Source organism: Pisolithus orientalis (assembly GCF_024613125.1).
Source record: "Pisolithus orientalis strain OTSU chromosome Unknown F5J12scaffold_14, whole genome shotgun sequence".
Taxonomy (NCBI): domain Eukaryota; kingdom Fungi; phylum Basidiomycota; class Agaricomycetes; order Boletales; family Pisolithaceae; genus Pisolithus; species Pisolithus orientalis.
The window spans coordinates 549,472-566,321 of record NW_026260795.1 but is presented as its reverse complement, the minus strand read 5'-3'; the positions used below and the strand labels follow the sequence as shown (position 1 = coordinate 566,321).

Below are 16,850 nucleotides of genomic sequence, written 5' to 3'. Positions count from 1 at the left end.
GGAGACAGACATTAGCACAACATACCATCGTCCCACCGGTCATAAGGGAATCAGTAAAGTCAAGTAAATCTAGAAGGAATCGACGCATTATTACGAATTCGTTTTAGACAACCGGAGACGTACCATCAAGCCCGTCGAGTGCATCGCTCTTCTTGCGTTTCCCTCCCTTGTAACCCAACATCGCCTCGTAGTATGCAATACACGCATCCTCTTCCTCCTCTTCCTGAGACTTGGGTAAAACAGACACGATTTTCTGTTCTTGGGATCGCTGTGTAACTTTTGAGGAACTCTTGTCATATTTTGCTTTCTTCTCTGATTTCTTCGATGGTTGCGAGGATTCGCCAACTTGTGGGTTTGTACGATGTGAAGATGTCACGCTCTCCTTTGGACCTGAATGGTTTACTTGTTCATGCTCCACAAAATGTGTGGTTTTGCGTCGCTTGGACTTCGGAGCGAGGTCCTCTTCCGTATCATGCCTGACAGAGTTCGTGCGGGTCGAAAAGTGGTCTGCCTTGCGCTTCTTACGCTCTTGTCTTTCTTGCTTTCGTACGTCCTTGCGTGAAAGCGGGTTACTTTTGCCTTTGCTTCGCCATAGGCCGCCCTGTGCATCTATGATTTCTGTGAATGCCCCACGGAAGTGCAGACTGAGGTAAGTACGCACTAGACGACGCTTTCTCGCGTTCAATGTGATCCCGCAACGCCTTGGGCAGATTCAACCCACGTTTCTGATTATTGGCTGCACTCATACTTCATAATTTCCCGCAGGAATGTTTTGACCTATCATAATAAAAAGTACATAGCTGTACAAAAAAGGCAATTTGACCTCTTGACCGTACTCGATGTAAGCCTACTACTAAACAGATGAGGTGGTACAGATAGACTGGACGTCTTTGGGTGAGGAAATACAATTGCGAGAGAAGAAAGAAGAGAAAGATACTGTAGCAATTAGAAGAGTACGAATAGTCCAGTAACAGGTCATTGAAATTGATCATCGCTGGTCTATCACATCCATCGCCGAGTCCAAGACGACCTTCGGCCGAAGGAGCAGACGTCGTTCGATATTCTCCTCCGGCGTAGCAGCGGTCTCCGTTGTAGCCTTACGTGTCGAGCATCTTAATCCGAGTTCAGTGGTACATAACACTGCACCCTTAGAAGCACCGTAGTCCTCGAAGACATCCACCATCTCTTGCGTATCAAACGCTCTACCACTTTCCGCCCCAACAACCTCAAAGTTCGCCGACATGATCTCTTCGCGTGAGATCTGAGCTAAAGCGCAAGCATTCTTCGAGATCCTTTTGACTTGTGATTGGAAGCGGGTACGGAATGCTTCCCGAGAGGTTGGGTTGGGTTGGGGATTAGTGCAGCCGCAAATTAGGAAAACATCTAGGGTCCAGCGCAAAATAGTATCCGTCATTTCGTTCACAGCATAGTTGCTAAGCTCGGGATGGAGTTCATGGATGTGTTTGTGTGTGAGAGCTCTCCAGCGCGAAGACATTGGCTGCGGCTCTAGAATGGAATGCCACCGATTACTACGATTGCAATAGTGTAATAGATAGATCACTCACCGGACTGGAACATGCGGGTATATATTTGTGTGAGTGTGATGTTCCCCTTGGATTGGTACCCGATGCAAAATGATGACAGGGCCCGTGAAATACAAAACGCGATGGAGCCCTGCAGAGCAAGCTGAACAAGCATTGGATCTTGAGAATGGTCATGGGTAGATAACATGCGAGAAAGGGAAGGCCCGAGTCTCGTTGTGACGTCGTTCACAGTTTGGCCAATCTTTGAGTGAGAGGTCCGCTGCTTGGTGAACGTACAGACCTCCACTGCGGATGCGGCAAACTGCAAAATCTCGGAGTTGAGATCCTGGACCGCTTGGATGACTTGCGCCCCAGACCAAAGATCCGTCTTTGTGAGGAAAACCTCCATACTTCTCGTATGTGCGCGCTCTTCCTCCGAGATGGTCGATATATTGTCACGTACGGCATCGCTACTAGCTCGGTGACGACTGCTACCTGCTTGAGAGGCTGCATCGCCACCACGGTGCTCAGCCAACTCAGGGCCAAGCCGGATGCGTTGCGACAGAGACTGCGAAGAGTTTGATCTGTGATGAATGACGTCGTGGCTGCGCCTCCGATCGAGACTAGAGGGTGGCCTCGAGAGAGAGCGGCGGTCAGCGATCAGTTTTGCCTTGTCCTGCTTGAGAGCTTCAATCTCGAGATCTCGCGCTCTCAACAGATCTTTTGTCTCCTTCAGCGTCTTCTCGAGTGACTTACATTTCTCCTCCAAACTGGCTGAGTCCGCCTGAGATCGAGCTAGCTCTGATTTCGTGCGGTCGTGTTCTCGTCGCATGGTATAGAGTGTTGAGGCGGCAGCTGAGGTAAAGGAACGACAAGAGCATGCGGTGGGGCCACGAGCACGTTTGGCAGCAGTACGCTTCACACGTAAATTTGCGGACTCGTTCTGGCGTGTTGCCACGGGGTCGGAAACTGGGGATATGTCCGAGGGAGTGGGGGGTTCAGAATCCGGGTCGTCGTTGGGGACAGAGCGGTAGGAGAAGGCAGGACTGCGTAGGGTAAAGAATTCAACGGTGGTTTCGTACAAGTCTTTGAGGTGCAAATTAGCGACAGGGAGCATAGCGACAAAGACGGACAAGACCGAACACGGAGCTCGATAATCGCTTGATCTCTACTATTAGCGAGGAAGGGGGGATATAAGGGCAGCAGAGGGACCATCCACCACCCGAAAACGGGGGGGCTTGCGTGTTCGTATGGGCGTCCGCTCCCACAGCTGTCCTTGAGGCAGTTGCAGACTTGCCAACCCAGGTCAAGTTTTTGTTGCCTCGTTGCAATCGTGTGTTTGCGTCCGAGATGAACGTGGCGGACTCGGCCTTGGATGGCCAGATGCAGATGGGTTCCCGAAAACCTACGCAGCTAAATGAAACAAGAATGTAGATACGACCTCGTGGAAGCTGTACTTGCCTGCTTCTGTCGTTTTTTTCTTCTCCTCCTCCCGGACCCGGACCAATTGCAAAGGGCGAAGTGGACATCCGCAGCTCCTCTGCAAATAGTCACTTCCAGTCAGTCAGCACTGCCTGGCTTGTCGCGACGTGTCCGCGTGGATCAGTGATCCTTCCAGTTCCTACGTCACCCCTGGGGGATATATGATTCCTCCACTATATATCATACCCATCCTCACTAACTCCCTAGCTCGTCGTATCACTCACATCTGAGCGCTTGTGCTACCATGAAACAAACCTCTGACGTGCGGAAGCCCTACGGTGGTCCCTCGCGTTCACTTGTAATCGCACTCGATGTTGGGACAACTTTCAGTGGCGTATCATACGCAATCTTAGAACCCGGCGAAGTCCCCAAGATTTATGGGGTGACGCGGTATGGTTTGGCTGCTGCTGTGCCACTTGCTTTTGCTGAGTGGCCCCAGCTTTCCGGGGCAAGAACATGTCGCAGGCAACTCCAAAATACCATCCATCTTGTATTACGACCAGAATGGTACAGTCATGGCCGCAGGAGCCGAGGCGGAAGGCGCGTCCATTATCTCACAGGCAGAAGATGAATACTGGATAAAGGCTGAACTGTACGTTTTCATTGTCTTTGAGGCTCCACGGCATGATTATGCCACACAGTTTCAAGCTTCGTTTGCGACCGAAAGCTATGAAATTGAACATGAACGGGATGCGCCTCAGCTCACTACCCCGGAACAAGATGGCTGTCGATGTGTTTGGAGATTTTCTAAATTACTTATTCCGTTGCACACGGAACTTCATAATTGACACTCACGCCAACGGCGAAGCACTTTGGCGTGCTGTAGAGCACGGTATAGAGTTCGTGCTGAGTCATCCAAATGGGTGGGAAGGCGGGCAACAGACGAAGATGCGACGAGCTGCGGTATATGGGGGATTGGTTCCTGACACTGACGAAGGTCGCGCACGGATCCGTTTCGTAACGGAGGGTGAAGCCAGTCTTCATGCTTGTATTCAAAGTGGTCTTGCCGCAGATGTTCTCTCGGTACGTAGTTTCTGCATACACTATCCCTTACGTGCTAATCGCATTCGATATTTATGGGAATTGTTACAGAATCCCTCGAGACACGGCTTCCTTGTTGCTGATGCCGGTGGTGGTACCTTGGACATTAGTTCTTACGCGGTAAGGGGCACGCAACCCCTTGTGATTGAAGAAATAGCGCCGCCAGACTGTGAGTGGCGTGTCTTTCCCTCTTTCCATCCGAAAAGAGTTTAACCTGCCCTACATAGGTATTTTTGCTGGATCGGTGTTCGTCAGCCGAAGGGCGAGAGAGTTTCTGGCAGGTAAGCAGGATTGTAGTATGAAAAAGAAAGGGCCAACAGCGATCTTGCAGAGAAGTTGAAGAACTCGAAATATGGGACTGCGGACGCCATCGATCACATCACAAAACGTTTTGATGAAACAACGAAACGACTTTTCCGTGATAAGAATGAGATCCAATGGGTCCCCTTCGGTTCGCCCCTCGACAAAGATCTGTCTGTCGGGATACGAGGTGGCTCTTTAAAGCTGACCGGGTAGGCACACGTTTTGTTGCATTTCTCCATTTAACCCCAAACGGAACAGTGCGGAGGTGGCGGAGTTGTTCGAACCGTCGGTTCAAGCAGCCGTGGCGTCAATCAAAAGCCAGGTGGAAGCATCTCAGGATATGGTCAAGGCAAGTGGTGTAATTGATTGGTAGAAGAAGGGAAAACCCTGAATTCATTTTCTCACAAGTCTGTATGGCTGGTGGGAGGATTCGCTGCCAGTCCCTGGCTATTCAGTCAACTTCAAGAGCGCTTGGCGTCCCTAAAGATCCGTGTCAGTCGTCCAGATAGCCAAACGTGCGTGTCTGGTCACCCTTGATCGGTGCGGTGGACGCGACGTATCATACTTACGGGATCCTCTTCTCAGATCCAAAGCTGTCGCCGATGGAGCCCTCGGCTTTTACTGCGACCATCATGTCTCGGCCAGGGTCTCCAAATTTATGTATGGAGTGGAGTACCTGCGGGAATATGATCCTAATGATTCCGACCACGTTGCGCGCAAGGATCGCCTTTGTGAATTACCTTCGGGTCCCCGCCTTCTCCCAGATGCTTTCGATTGTATTCTTGCGCGGGTGAGTGTCTTGGTGGCGGTGTCAGCAATGATCTTTGCCAGGGCTCATCCGCTTCCCGTAGGGTGTCAAAGTCAAAGAGTCCACTGTATTCACGCGCAAGTACTGCACAGAACTGACAAACCTATCTACCCTATCCGTATTCGAAGTCGAAATATGGTGCTACCGTGGTGGTGACATCGTTCCGCTTTGGATACACAGGCATGCCGGTGTGTCAAGCTTAGACCATAAGTTAGCTTTCGACTGAGTCACCGTTCCAGAGGACTTTTCGACACTGTGTGTTGTTCGCGCGGATTTGTCACCCCTAAGTGGCAGCGCCGAGCCCAAGCAGGGCAAGAACGGCAAGACATATTGGACTATCGTATTCAGTATTGAGATCCACTTCGGCCTTACTGAATTCAGGGCCCGCATCAAGTGGAATGATAATGTTCGTCTTTCTGTGTCATTTCCGTTGTACATCTGACTGACGTGTGAATTTGCGGCTTCCAGGGACGGACGAAATAGTAAGTTCATGCGAATACCTTTCACACGATTCACTTACCAGGAGGTACTAGTGGCCCGGCTTCAATTGTATACAACGAGGGCGGTCACCGTGCAGACGAGGACGAGCTAGACTCCCACCCAGAAGATGATTTCGGTCCATCCCGACCTGCGTCTCGTGTCGTGTCTCGTGCCCCTTCAGTCGCGCCTTCGCGGACACATTCGCGAGACTCAATGACATCAGGTGCGAAGACGCCACAAGGGGGTCCGAGACAGGAGCAGACTTTCGCAGAGCTGCCAAACCGACACCGGACTACCTCCATCTCACAATCTGCAACGGCTGCTAAAGCCTCCGCAACTGCTGCATCTGTGTACTCGGAGCGCACGAGAGAGCTCGAATTTGAACACACGGTTTCCTCTTCACGAATCTCTTCCTCAGTGTCTCATTTCGAACGTGATCGTAAGGTATCTTCGTCGACAACGAAAGTGTCTACAACTGCATCCGTAGTGGACGAAAAGCGTGGCAGGGAGAGTGAGAGAGAAAAAGCGAAAGCCAGAGAGAAAGAGAAGCAGGAACACGAGAGAAGGGAGAAGGAGAGAGAAAGATTGGAGAGAGAAAGAGAGCGGGAACGGAAAGAGAATGAGGAGAAGGAAAGGCAGGCACATGAAAGAGCGCAACGAGAACGAGAAGAGGCAGAAAGGAAGGAACGCGAACTCAAGGAGAGGGAGGAGTGGGAGAGACAAGAGCGGGAACGAGAACAGAGGGAGAGGGAGGTATGGGAAAGACAAGAGCGGGAACGAGAGCAAAGGGAGAAGGAGGAGAAGGAGCGGAAAGAACGACTGCAAGCAAGAGACAAATCGAAGACTCCACGAGGAACGAGCAAGCAGAATTCTCCCATCGACCTTGCCGATTCAGTTGTTGGGAAGAGTCCTGGGCGACTTGGTGAAACACTTACCTCTGTCTGGGGATCCCAGTCCAAAGCGGTTACGCCTGCTGCTTCACCCTGGCCTGCACCGAGATCCGTTGGGCCCACTACGCCCAAGACAGGGAATCTATTGCCTACCGAGTCACGTAAGGCCACACCGCGGAATGTACAGGCCAAGTTGCCTACCCCGGCTACGCCGGCGCTCGGTGAAGCTCGACAATCTCTCATTGTAGAACAGACCGTCGATGACGCCACGAAGAACCTTTCCGTAGAGGTTCCTCAGCACCAGTATGTCGGAAGTACCGAAGGCGTTGCACATACTCCGGCAGACTCTCTACCACCGGACCAGTTTACAACCGGTGGAGTCTCTCAAGAACCTGCAGGAGATATCCACACGACCCAATCGAATATGGAGAACCAAACCCAGGAAAGTGCCGTGTCTGGTGCATTTGATAGTTGGGACAATAACGTCACCGGCGGTGACTGGACATCGGGAGGCCAGAGCGGAGGGGACGGCTGGACCGACCTCGTCTCGCCGTCGGGTGGCAAGGCTGACAAGGCTGGATCCGCTGCGGGAGCCTCATCGCTGCCATCACTTAGTTGGGGAGTGGGCGGCTCCAATAAATGGCCTTTCTCGTCTCCGAAAGCGTTCGGCTCGGGTCTCACAGGGGCACTCGGAGGTTTTAGTAGCTTCCTTGGTACAGGCGACCACGGGAAGAGTGAACCGAAGGCATCAGAGACGCGTGTGGACAGTCTCGATGACATTCCGTTGGACGGTATCACTTCTCAGCTAGAGGACGGACTCACTGAACAACCTCCTGCGGCTGCTACTGTGACAACCGAACCGGAGCAAACTGCTTCGCTGGACACTGGAACTGCGGATGGCTGGGCTCACGCTTCCGAGGCGCCGGGTGAACCTGCACCTGCACCTGTGACATTGGAAGAAAAACCCTCTCTGTCGTTGGACCCTCAGGCCCAGACCGAGTCTGGGGAAGCTGGGGAAGCCCAAGAAGAAAACGCGGAAGAGAAGGGTGCTGAAGATGGCGAAGGCGGTGCTGAGGGTGCCGGAGAAGGTCAGGCAGGAGCTAATGAAGAGGGAGAAGAAGATTGGGGACAGCAGACCGGCAAGAAGAAGAAAAAGAAAAGTGGTAAAGATACCAGCGTCCCGCCGACTCCCATCGAGCCAACGAGGAGCGGTAGTGGCGGTGGTGGCGAGAAGGCCAGCGGTGGTAAGAAGAAAAAGAAGAGGTAAACATACTGCCCTCTTTCCCAGAGTCCGTGCGGGTGGTTGTTTAGTAGACGTCTATGCTCGCGTTTTTGTATGCACCCTACGTTTTTGTTTTACTTACCTTTGGTCCCACGATGTAGTTTCTTGATTGATAATTAGATGTATTTCTTGAAAACCAGAAACTGAGCGGATGGGTTATTATGTGCAGACCAAAGCTAGCGAAGGTATCATAAACGTAAGGGTCATAAGTCTTGAAAATAAAAACAAGCTCGATAGTCTATTCCTCAGACAGAGGTGCAAAAAAAAAACGTTGAAGGTATGTGAACCACGAAGTCCCAAGAAAACTATCCTAGAAAATCTCGGCAAGGACACTCATCTGAATCACATCCGACCAGCAGCATCGACAGCGCCACTCCCTACGATACACTGCTCGAAACTTCGTTTTCTTAACCTTCCATTCTCGCCGACAGGGATAGGCAATCCATGTTTCAGACTTGCCAAGCTGGTTGCATTCTTCTTCGCCGCATCGAGCGAGAACGCTCCGCTCACGGACGGCATACTCAACCGCCTCATCCATCCTTTGGGTTTCTCAGGACGTAACATGATAGGTGGCTCCGGCGGACGGAGATCATGAGGGGAGGGACAGGTATTCGATAAACGGTATTTAGCCACTGAGCAAGTGTCGCATCCACAGAACGGCGCGTGATCCTTCGCAGGCAGCGGCGTCGAAGATTGGGAACGAGACGGAGAAGACGTTGTGTTAGCTGGGCTTGGGAGGGGCATGGGCGTTGGCACTGGCATTGGCAGGGGCAGATGCGACGTCGAAGCCGAGGCGATCTTGTTTGTAATAAAGGATGAGGAGGATGAGGAAGGATGCGGCATGACTATATGCGAAACACTCTGAGAACCGCGCTTGTGCACAAAGCGGTTATTTCTCGGACCTTTCGGGCCGTCACCCACGTTCGCAGAGGTGGTAAGGTTGAAATCAGGCCGGGAATGAAGGAACTGGAACTTATCCCTCTCCAGCTCCCGAGAGCGCTGATTCAGCTCGCGCTCTCGTTGCCGAAGCTCATATTCCTTCTCTTTGAGCTCCAGCTCAGCCAACTCTTCGATGCGCTGCTTCCGTTTGCGTATCTCGTTCTCGTCAATACGCATGTCACGTGCTGTTTGATGCATTAAGGGTGTATCTGAAGGTATTTGTAGTGGCGGGAACCGATCGGTGGTAGGAGAGGCGGCAGCCATGCGTCGCGGAGACATCGGTTCGTCAACAGGTTGGTATCTCGACGCCATCTCCGACACGCTCATCGGTAAGCGGGGTATGTCCTTCGGTCCTTGCGAAGGTGCCTCTACCTGCAATTGCCATCATATAAACGTGTGCAGGCAGAAAAGAAAAAAACACGATAGCACATACAATTCGACTGTACCGATTCTTCAAGGCTGCAACGTTACTGCCCGTGCTCTCGCTTCTCAGAAGTGGCTTTCTGCCAGCATCCATACTCTGACTCTTGAACGCACTCCTTCCCCTGCTAGTGCCGTCAATACTGACCGCATTACCGGCCCTTTCACCATCCCTCTGAACACCAAACTCTCTCTCTCCTTGTTCTGCTGACCTCTTGAAGGGTGAGTCTGGCCTGAAGGCCAGCGTTGGCGACGGTAACACCGGTATAGGTGGTAACGGCGACTTGGGTGCTGGTGAAGGTAAAGGTGGACGCCCAACGATGGATCGACGACGGGGCCTGGGCAATTCTCCCCCACCCGTTAGCAGCACGGAAGGATTCGAACCGAATGGGGTTTTATGCTCCATGGACGAGCCCGGGCGGCTCGGTCTCTCCTCCGGAGAACCGCCAGAATTCTGACGCGAGACAGAAGGCGTCTGCGAAGTCAGTGGAGGAGGAATACGCGGAGACCTACGTGCGTCTAGCATTCCAGAGGCGGTATCAGCGCCTAGTGGACTCTCAGTCGGTATAGGTGAATCCAACGACCCAGAGTGCACTTGACTCAGAACATGGTTCTGAATTTCCATATGCGAAAGCGCAGCATGAATGTTCTGCATCTGCATCTGTTCGACCTGTTGTGCCTGGAGTTGTTTCTGCCTCTGTGCCTCTGCTACTTGGCTGATGGGCGTCGCAGAGACGGGACCAGGTATATGCGTTGGTGGCAATGGGAACGCGGAAAGTGTCGTGATCGAGTTGACCGAGCCTTGACTGTTCGCGCTGTCAGCGCTAGACTGGGTATTAATACTATTGTAGGTATTTGAAGCGTAGGGAGGGCGGGGAGGTTCCAATGGTATATTCCCAATTGGGAGTGGGGAACCTAGACTGAACCCACCACCGCCTGGAGGGACAGGCAACGAGCGTTCAGATGTGGCCGTTAAACCCCACTCCGATACTACGTTGCCATACACGGTGGACCCTGCGGTAGTCGTCGACATGGTCGGGGTAGGCGACAAGTTGTGTGGAGTTGGGACCTGAGCATGGGATCTATAGGAGGAGGGATCAGGTAAATCGTCCGGCAACGGTCCACTCCAAGCGCCTTCACAGAGCGTCCTCCATTCACCGAGTGGACCGATAGTGGGTGCAAATCGACGCATGCTCTCACACGTTCTGGCCCATTCTGCGTCTGCAATGCGTGCGAGACAAGCTGCGACGCCGAACATGGTCGACGCGTGCTGTTGGGCAACGTACATGGAATGATTACTAAATTTAAAAAGGAGGTTATGAACACCAGTCCGCACGCGAGGTAAGAGGTGTATGAGACACGCACTGTTTTTCCTGGGACATCTCTGGTCCAATAACACTGAGTAAGTTAATGTATCGGGCATGTTCTTCGCCTGCGTCTCGAGTGCCTTTCTTGGATTTCTTCTCGTAGGATTGACCTTCAAGGCAAGAAAAAAAAAAAGAGAGAATTTGTCTAAGCACACGTAGCGATGGAAGGGTGTATGAGGGCTACCTACCAGCTTGTTTGATCTTGGCGTTAGACTCATTCATTCGGTCATCGTGAGCTTTCTCCTCTTTCTGCAGGTATCGCAATCGTCGTCATCGCATAGCACGTACCGCAAAACAAGTTCCATAAGGGTGAGATGTTAGCGTGAACGGTCGACGAACATGGGAGGGAGGCCCTTGTGACACAAACTAAAGGGAAACGAAACAGACTACACTCACCGCCAACTTCTTGAACCACTTCTTCACTTCCGCATTCACGCTTCCACACTCCTTATCTGCGATTTTGGCAAACTTGGCGTCGACGTCTGCAAGGACCTCAAAGATACTCGCTGATGAGCTCAAGGCATTGGCTGTCGGGTGAATTCGCGGTCAGCTTACCCGGATTTTCCTGGGTCCACAAAAAAAAAAAAAAACGAAGGAACCAAGAAAAGAAATTTACAGGAAGAAAGACAAGACCACGCACCAGCATACTCTACACCAGCCTTGATTCCAGCTGCATCTTTCAAAGCCTTCACGAGCTTCTTTTGTACGGTAGCAAACGTCCGCGCAGCCTCACAATAGTCCGTGAGCGTAGCAACGAGCACTTCTATCGTGCGACAGGATTTGTGTATGTCACTGCGGTCAGCAGGGTGAATGGCAGGCGTTGCCGGTGCCGGGGCTAGGTTTGCGGTAGCCAAGGCTGGGCTGTTGGCCATGTTCGTCATTATTCGTGAAGTTCGTTATACCAATGATCCTGGGAGGGTCGATGAAGAGACGAGGACCTCTTTTCTACCCTCTCCCTGCGTAGACTGTCTACGCGTTAGCCGCACGGTCGCGACTGACGACGAAGTTGAACTATCCTTCCCAGCGCCTAATAATATCTGGCTACCCTCGGACTTTGAAAAAGATAAGATAAGCTACGAGACGTCATTCCCCCCGGCGTGTTCTCTAAGCCTCTTCCGAGAACTGCGAGACTTGCGTTCACCGGAGTCCTCCCGGCGGCTCCTCTTCCACATCAGCTTCTTCACGCACCCGGGACATAGTACGACCTTGACCAATGCCTGTTTTAATTCCCCGTGTTCTTCGTATGCGAACGGCAGCTCCAGCGTGGTCAATCGGGGTAGAGGACTCGACGTCGAATGAGGACGGTGATATTCACAGCGCATGTTTCCACATGTCGTCTCGCCTGTACCATCTAGGACTTCATTTTCTGTACGCCACCGCAGAGCGAACTGAAATGATGCGAATATTAGTTGTCAATAACGAGATACACATGTCCCCGAAGTGAAACGGCGACCTACGTTGCCAGACTTGTAGTGTTTCAGATTGCACAGTGCAAACTCGCGAAAGAGCGTGTCGTAGTATTTCTTCGCGAGCTGATCGTTCCATGACGACGAAGACGACGCATTATTCGTGCTGCTGCTGCCAGGTTGTCCGGCGTCATCTCTGAGGAATCTACATATGTGTTATAACATGCAAGATTTCATGAGTTATGACCCGTCGACAGAAGAGAAACGATTACTTGTGAGACGCCTTCAATATATCAAACTCTGTCACTGTAAACTCTTGTGTCCGTTTCTCGTCCGACCGCGACGTGTATGGCTTGTACAGCGACATCCCGTCCCTCCCAAGCTCACCGGTGTGCGAGAGAAGCGTGAGTTGTAGGGTCACCAAAAGAGGAAGGTCGTACTCAGCGCAGACGGATTTCTAAGCCGGCATTCTTCGACATCCCCGGCCCGGCCATCGTCATCGTCGTGTTCTCGTCGCACGCCGCCCGTATATCCGCCGGCTCCACCAGGTTGCTACGATCAAGGCTAACCTAGCATCGACGCACGTCCCTAAACTCAACAAAGAAACAGGATTCGCGGTCAAACACAGCCGAGAACCAATTCTCTTCTTTCTGCTACCATCGCAGCCGGATAATGCAGGAACGACAACGGTGAATCAGCTTCCTATGGACTTGCAAAAGCACCGTCGACGCCTCACGTCTCTCAGTACGCTGTCAGATTAAACTATGACAGTTAACTTCGTCCGTGTGCAGGTTCATGCGGCGTCTGATCCTCTCATTTCCGAGCATGCTACACACATCAGTTTGCCTGTGAGGACCACCCTCTTCGAAGACCGTGATATTGGCACGATGACGACGAGATGCATAATACCCACGTGCACCGAGCGTGATAGGTGTTGCAAGGGTCCAGCCTTCCCTCCGAAAATGAAGTCGCTCCACGCCACGTGGATTGTATAACACAACAACAATAGATGGGCGTTTATTGTCATAACCATCGTGAACAAGCACTTCATTCAATAATCTCCGTGTTATACGGCGCACGCATTCCAGCAGTTGGCGTCAGTACCCTCATTATTTTTTAACCCTGTAGGGATACAGACATTATCCCCGCCCTCGAGTGGTGCGACGACCTCGTCTTATCGGGACATCACTTATCGCATCGTAACTTCTCTGTAACCGCCACTGACAACTCCTTCAATCCCCGCTCGGGCGTGACGGGGTGTGGGAAATGTACGTGCGCTTCTCACACGCACGTCGTGTGTCATGATACTATGCTTCCAAATGCTTACTTATGTGCTCACATATTCGGTAGCAAACGTTAAGTGTATACTAAATCTTGCGGTAAGTGTGCATCTATTGCTGGCACCGCATTGGACAAATGAATAGAATTATATCATCCAAGCCAATCTACATATGTGCAAGTCAAGTCGGAATGGCAGGTATCCGGAGGTATCAATCCACGCCACAACGTGATGAGTGCCATCAATACACTAGTACATAGCAAGGATACAACGAGCGAACAAGAAAAAAACATTTTAACGATTCCATGCAGAGACGGCGCCCGAAAAACGAGCATGGATATACTACACCTGGTAGTATGGCACGCGATGATTTAAATGGACTCACCACGTCCTTTGCAGGCATTAAAAAAAACATGGGAGAGGAAAAAGAAAAAGAAAATCGTGCAGCCGACAGTATGTTAATGGTACTGTAGAGCTCCAGAGAACATCGTTGACTGAAAAACAATATTAAGGAGTGAGCTGAGTTGTAAAGAATTACGATGGAATGCGATACCGTGCCAAAGAACGAGAACCCAAAAGAACGGACGAGACCGCATGGCATACCACCATGTCCCACTGCAACCATTGAAAAATGTCTGTCGGCACCTTAATACACACACATATGCAAAGAAGAAAATGAACGAGAAAGAATCAGTCCAAGAACGCCACCTCGCACAATCGCCTACTCTCCGGATCCTCGATAGCACGCATTTCAAACCATATGCTCGCGCGATTATGCATCGTCGGGCTGACGGGCGTTCTCGACTTCACCTCGCCCGCATCACTGCTGGAAGGAGTGGCAGAACGATGGGAATAGGTGCTGATGGAACGCAAGCTGGTCGAAACGGATCTTCGTAGGTTCGTGAAGGAAGATACTTTTCCCAGGCGAGATAGGGACCTCGAAACCGGAGCGGTCGTCGTTGGAGAGAGGGAGGGTGAACGCATAGATGGGGCCGGGGGAAACGACGTGGTTATGGTGGGTTGCTGACGTTTACCTCTTCTGCCTCGCTCGTAGACATCTGACGTGTGTCTACGCGGAGGTAATGACGTAGGGAGTGATCCCGGAGGAGATGCGACATCGTCCGGTTCTTCGGCGCACGTATCCAACATGTGTGGGTGCAGTTGAGATGGGAACACCCCACTCACAGGGCTCTCAACCATTGTCTGTGTCGGGCTCTCGTCGGCGTCCTTTGTATTATATGCGTCGACTGGAGTAGAAATGACGATACCTGGGCTGGTTACGGTCTGACCTTGTACGCACGCTTTTGGAGGGGGTGCAAAAGGTGGAGGGGCGAATGGCCCCTCGTGGTCTTGTTCCTCCGGAAGAACCTCGAGAGACGTCGACAACCGAGGAAGTGAGCTAGAGAAGGACGGTCTCGTCGCATCAGGTGCCGACAGGGGTTCCAGGGACGGAGAGGCAGGCAAAGGTACCTGGGCCGGAAGTGGCGATGACACCACACCGGACGACGGAGTCTCGTGAACATTCTGTTCCTGTGGGGGGACAGATGGCGGACGTGTTGCGCCCGGAGAGTATGGTGGAGGGGAGCAGCTCGACGAACTTTCGAGTTCGGACTCGCTTGTCAGTGCCGCCTTGTCATGATTGTGTGCCATCCACTCTTGCTTGATCTTTTCAGCTAGACTCATACCCTTCGCTCGTCCATCCATTTCCTGATTCGCCCCGGTGCTTAAACGGAGGGAAACGACGGGCAGTCTGGCATCTTCGTCACGCTCCTGTTGGCTTAAATCCTTTCTTGGCGGCAAGAGACCACGCTCGCGGAGTGCTGCTTCGCGATGTTCGCGTGAAACGAAGCTGTTGGTGAGAGGAGGTGCAACAGGAGAGACAAACAACCGCGAAGTCTTGTTCTTGGGACGGCGGGAATCGGTTGGTGGTGGAGATCGTGAGTCCGAGGCTGGGCCGGTGATGGGAATAGATTTCGGAACGGCGATGTGCAGTTTGGAGGTGACACGGCGGACGAGGGTTACCTTGGCATTGTGCGCAGCATCGGTAGGCTGTTTGCCCGATGAAGATCGGGTGGTGTTTGGCAGGCTGCAAGACGAACAAAGGTTAGAAATATGAATCAATCCGAGGCAAACAGGAAATGAAAAACACGCCGCAGCATGACGCAGATTGATCGGGAGAGAGGACTTCTCGGTTGCACGCCACTCACCAGACGGGGTCTGCATGTCGAACAACATCGTTCTCGTCAGATGGCCGCGACCCTGAGGCAGATACTCTGCGTTCGCGGATAAGTGACCTGCGTGGTGGAATGCTCCGGGGAGGATGAGCGGTCTGTGTCGTCTTCGGGTGGAGGGAGGGGGATCTTTGTTCTGGAGCGGAAGCGGAAGACGTTGAGGGGGACGGTGACAGCAGGCATGTCGAGGTCGTAGCGAGAAGACGGGTAAAAAGGAAGGGAAGGGAGGGGAGAGGAAGAGAGGAACAGGAGACCATACTACTATTTATTCATTTCAATGGGGATACTCTTATTCGTGTGTTACATGGACACTCTCGCCAAAGTTTTTTCTTGATTCGTTCTTGACGTGATCGGCAAATTAGGGTCAAGTCTGGGGTAGTACGTCCACTTTTATTGACCCCGAACTATATCATTCATTCACAAGCCAATCACGTGTGAGTGAAGCTCTAACTCGTCCTGACAATTGAAGAAAAATATATTACCGCAAACATCGCTGGCGTATAGACATGTGGGTACTCCAAGTACTCCTACAGGCTCATATTCAGATCTCGATGCGGAGGACGTCCCGCTCCCTTTGCCCAACCAAAAGAGGATGATCCGGAGTGGTTAACGCCGACGATAGCGCATTCCAGAAATGGGACTCTCAGCTGGCTATACACATCACCCAACGCAGCAAACCTTACCCTGAACCGGAGCTTATAGTGGTACTGTATATGTCTCTCCAAAGGTCTTCCGTGTCAATGTCACGACAGCCCATGGGACATGCGAGGACATGATACTACAGGAGATGCTCCCCTGTATGTACTTGTATTGCAAATTTATTTTCAAGTTCCCATAGAGATTCTCCACTCCTTTCCCAAGCTCGACGGCCGCCTCCTTTCCACGGATCTGAGTGACGTGGATACGTTCCCATCAACTCCGAGTAATTTGAACATCCCATCTCCACAACGGTCATTTTCAATAAACTAAATATTGTGTATGTATGGCCCGTCGGTGCCGGCGCAACCTCGGACAGACGGACGCACCAGTATTGGGTACCTGGGTGACCATGTGGATCGTACCTATCCAGCCGGCCCAGGTTAGTAGTTGCTGCTGACCTTTTGCTGCGCAATATTAATGCAGGACGACTTCATCCGCATCCGGCTTATGTGCGCTGTTTCACAACCTGAAAGGTTCTACTTCTGTGCCACTTCAAAATATATTATTTATCGACTTACCAGCCGCGGCGGTCTTCTTCTGCCGCTGCAATCGAAGCCGCGAATCCGCATGAGGCCCCCAGTGGAAACCCAAACCCAGGCTCGGCGATGTGAAATCGCTCCTATCGGGTAGATATATCTACGACGAGTTGATTTCGATACTATTCAATCCGTCCACTCCCCCCCGTGGCGGGCATCCGCTA

At 51.9% G+C, this 16,850-nt stretch overlaps 6 protein-coding genes across 6 annotated transcripts; 2 read left to right on the top strand and 4 right to left on the bottom strand.

Annotated features, from left to right (window-relative positions):
- Positions 1-988: 988 nt before the first annotated feature.
- On the bottom strand, positions 989-2,640 carry F5J12DRAFT_720783 (uncharacterized protein; the record flags this gene model as incomplete). Its single annotated transcript, XM_051741258.1, has 2 exons — positions 989-1,506; positions 1,566-2,640. 2 exons carry the CDS (start codon positions 2,638-2,640, stop codon positions 989-991), a joined length of 1,593 nt encoding a protein of 530 aa, XP_051599994.1.
- Positions 2,641-3,249: 609 nt separating this feature from the next.
- On the top strand, positions 3,250-5,599 carry F5J12DRAFT_720949 (uncharacterized protein; the record flags this gene model as incomplete). The annotated part of the gene is made up of 11 exons (XM_051741271.1): positions 3,250-3,395; positions 3,445-3,597; positions 3,647-4,019; positions 4,098-4,215; positions 4,274-4,327; positions 4,378-4,558; positions 4,608-4,707; positions 4,758-4,864; positions 4,935-5,139; positions 5,201-5,345; positions 5,397-5,599. The coding sequence occupies 11 exons, from the start codon at positions 3,250-3,252 to the stop codon at positions 5,597-5,599; spliced, it is 1,785 nt and encodes a 594-aa protein (XP_051599993.1).
- A 24-nt stretch (positions 5,600-5,623) lies between these two features.
- On the top strand, positions 5,624-7,972 carry F5J12DRAFT_101805 (uncharacterized protein). The gene has a single exon (XM_051737963.1). It carries the CDS (start codon positions 5,851-5,853, stop codon positions 7,792-7,794), a length of 1,944 nt encoding a protein of 647 aa, XP_051599992.1. The 5' UTR covers positions 5,624-5,850; the 3' UTR covers positions 7,795-7,972.
- On the bottom strand, positions 7,973-11,512 carry F5J12DRAFT_101804 (uncharacterized protein). The gene is made up of 6 exons (XM_051737962.1): positions 11,176-11,512; positions 10,932-11,062; positions 10,724-10,784; positions 10,534-10,645; positions 9,182-10,466; positions 7,973-9,120 (listed from the first exon to the last, which is right to left on the bottom strand). Exons 1-6 carry the CDS (start codon positions 11,414-11,416, stop codon positions 8,152-8,154), a joined length of 2,799 nt encoding a protein of 932 aa, XP_051599991.1. The 5' UTR covers positions 11,417-11,512; the 3' UTR covers positions 7,973-8,151.
- F5J12DRAFT_101821 (folate-sensitive fragile site protein Fra10Ac1-domain-containing protein) lies at positions 11,173-12,337 on the bottom strand. The gene is made up of 3 exons (XM_051737964.1): positions 12,214-12,337; positions 11,993-12,146; positions 11,173-11,923 (listed from the first exon to the last, which is right to left on the bottom strand). Exons 1-3 carry the CDS (start codon positions 12,306-12,308, stop codon positions 11,609-11,611), a joined length of 564 nt encoding a protein of 187 aa, XP_051599990.1. The 5' UTR covers positions 12,309-12,337; the 3' UTR covers positions 11,173-11,608.
- A 1,355-nt stretch (positions 12,338-13,692) lies between these two features.
- F5J12DRAFT_831928 (uncharacterized protein) lies at positions 13,693-14,870 on the bottom strand (the record flags this gene model as incomplete). The annotated part of the gene is made up of 2 exons (XM_051745760.1): positions 13,693-13,714; positions 13,911-14,870. One exon carries the CDS (start codon positions 14,868-14,870, stop codon positions 13,911-13,913), a length of 960 nt encoding a protein of 319 aa, XP_051599989.1. The 3' UTR covers positions 13,693-13,714.
- Between the last annotated feature and the right edge of the window lie 1,980 nt (positions 14,871-16,850).

What these genes read in the sequence shown, in the direction of transcription:
- F5J12DRAFT_101821 (XM_051737964.1), bottom strand. Translation starts at nt 12,308, where the DNA reads ATGTCGCTGTACAAGCCATACACGTCGCGGTCGGACGAGAAACGGACA. An exon ending in ATATTGAAGGCGTCTCACAA is followed by an intron (nt 12,147 to 12,213) that starts GTAATCGTTTCT and finishes ACACATATGTAG; the next exon opens with ATTCCTCAGAGATGACGCCG. An exon ending in AACACTACAAGTCTGGCAAC is followed by an intron (nt 11,924 to 11,992) that starts GTAGGTCGCCGT and finishes GCATCATTTCAG; the next exon opens with TTCGCTCTGCGGTGGCGTAC.
- F5J12DRAFT_101805 (XM_051737963.1), top strand. Translation starts at nt 5,851, where the DNA reads ATGACATCAGGTGCGAAGACGCCACAAGGGGGTCCGAGACAGGAGCAG.
- F5J12DRAFT_101804 (XM_051737962.1), bottom strand. Translation starts at nt 11,416, where the DNA reads ATGACGAACATGGCCAACAGCCCAGCCTTGGCTACCGCAAACCTAGCC. An exon ending in AGTGGTTCAAGAAGTTGGCG is followed by an intron (nt 10,785 to 10,931) that starts GTGAGTGTAGTC and finishes CGATACCTGCAG; the next exon opens with AAAGAGGAGAAAGCTCACGA. An exon ending in GAGATGTCCCAGGAAAAACA is followed by an intron (nt 10,467 to 10,533) that starts GTGCGTGTCTCA and finishes TTTTAAATTTAG; the next exon opens with TAATCATTCCATGTACGTTG.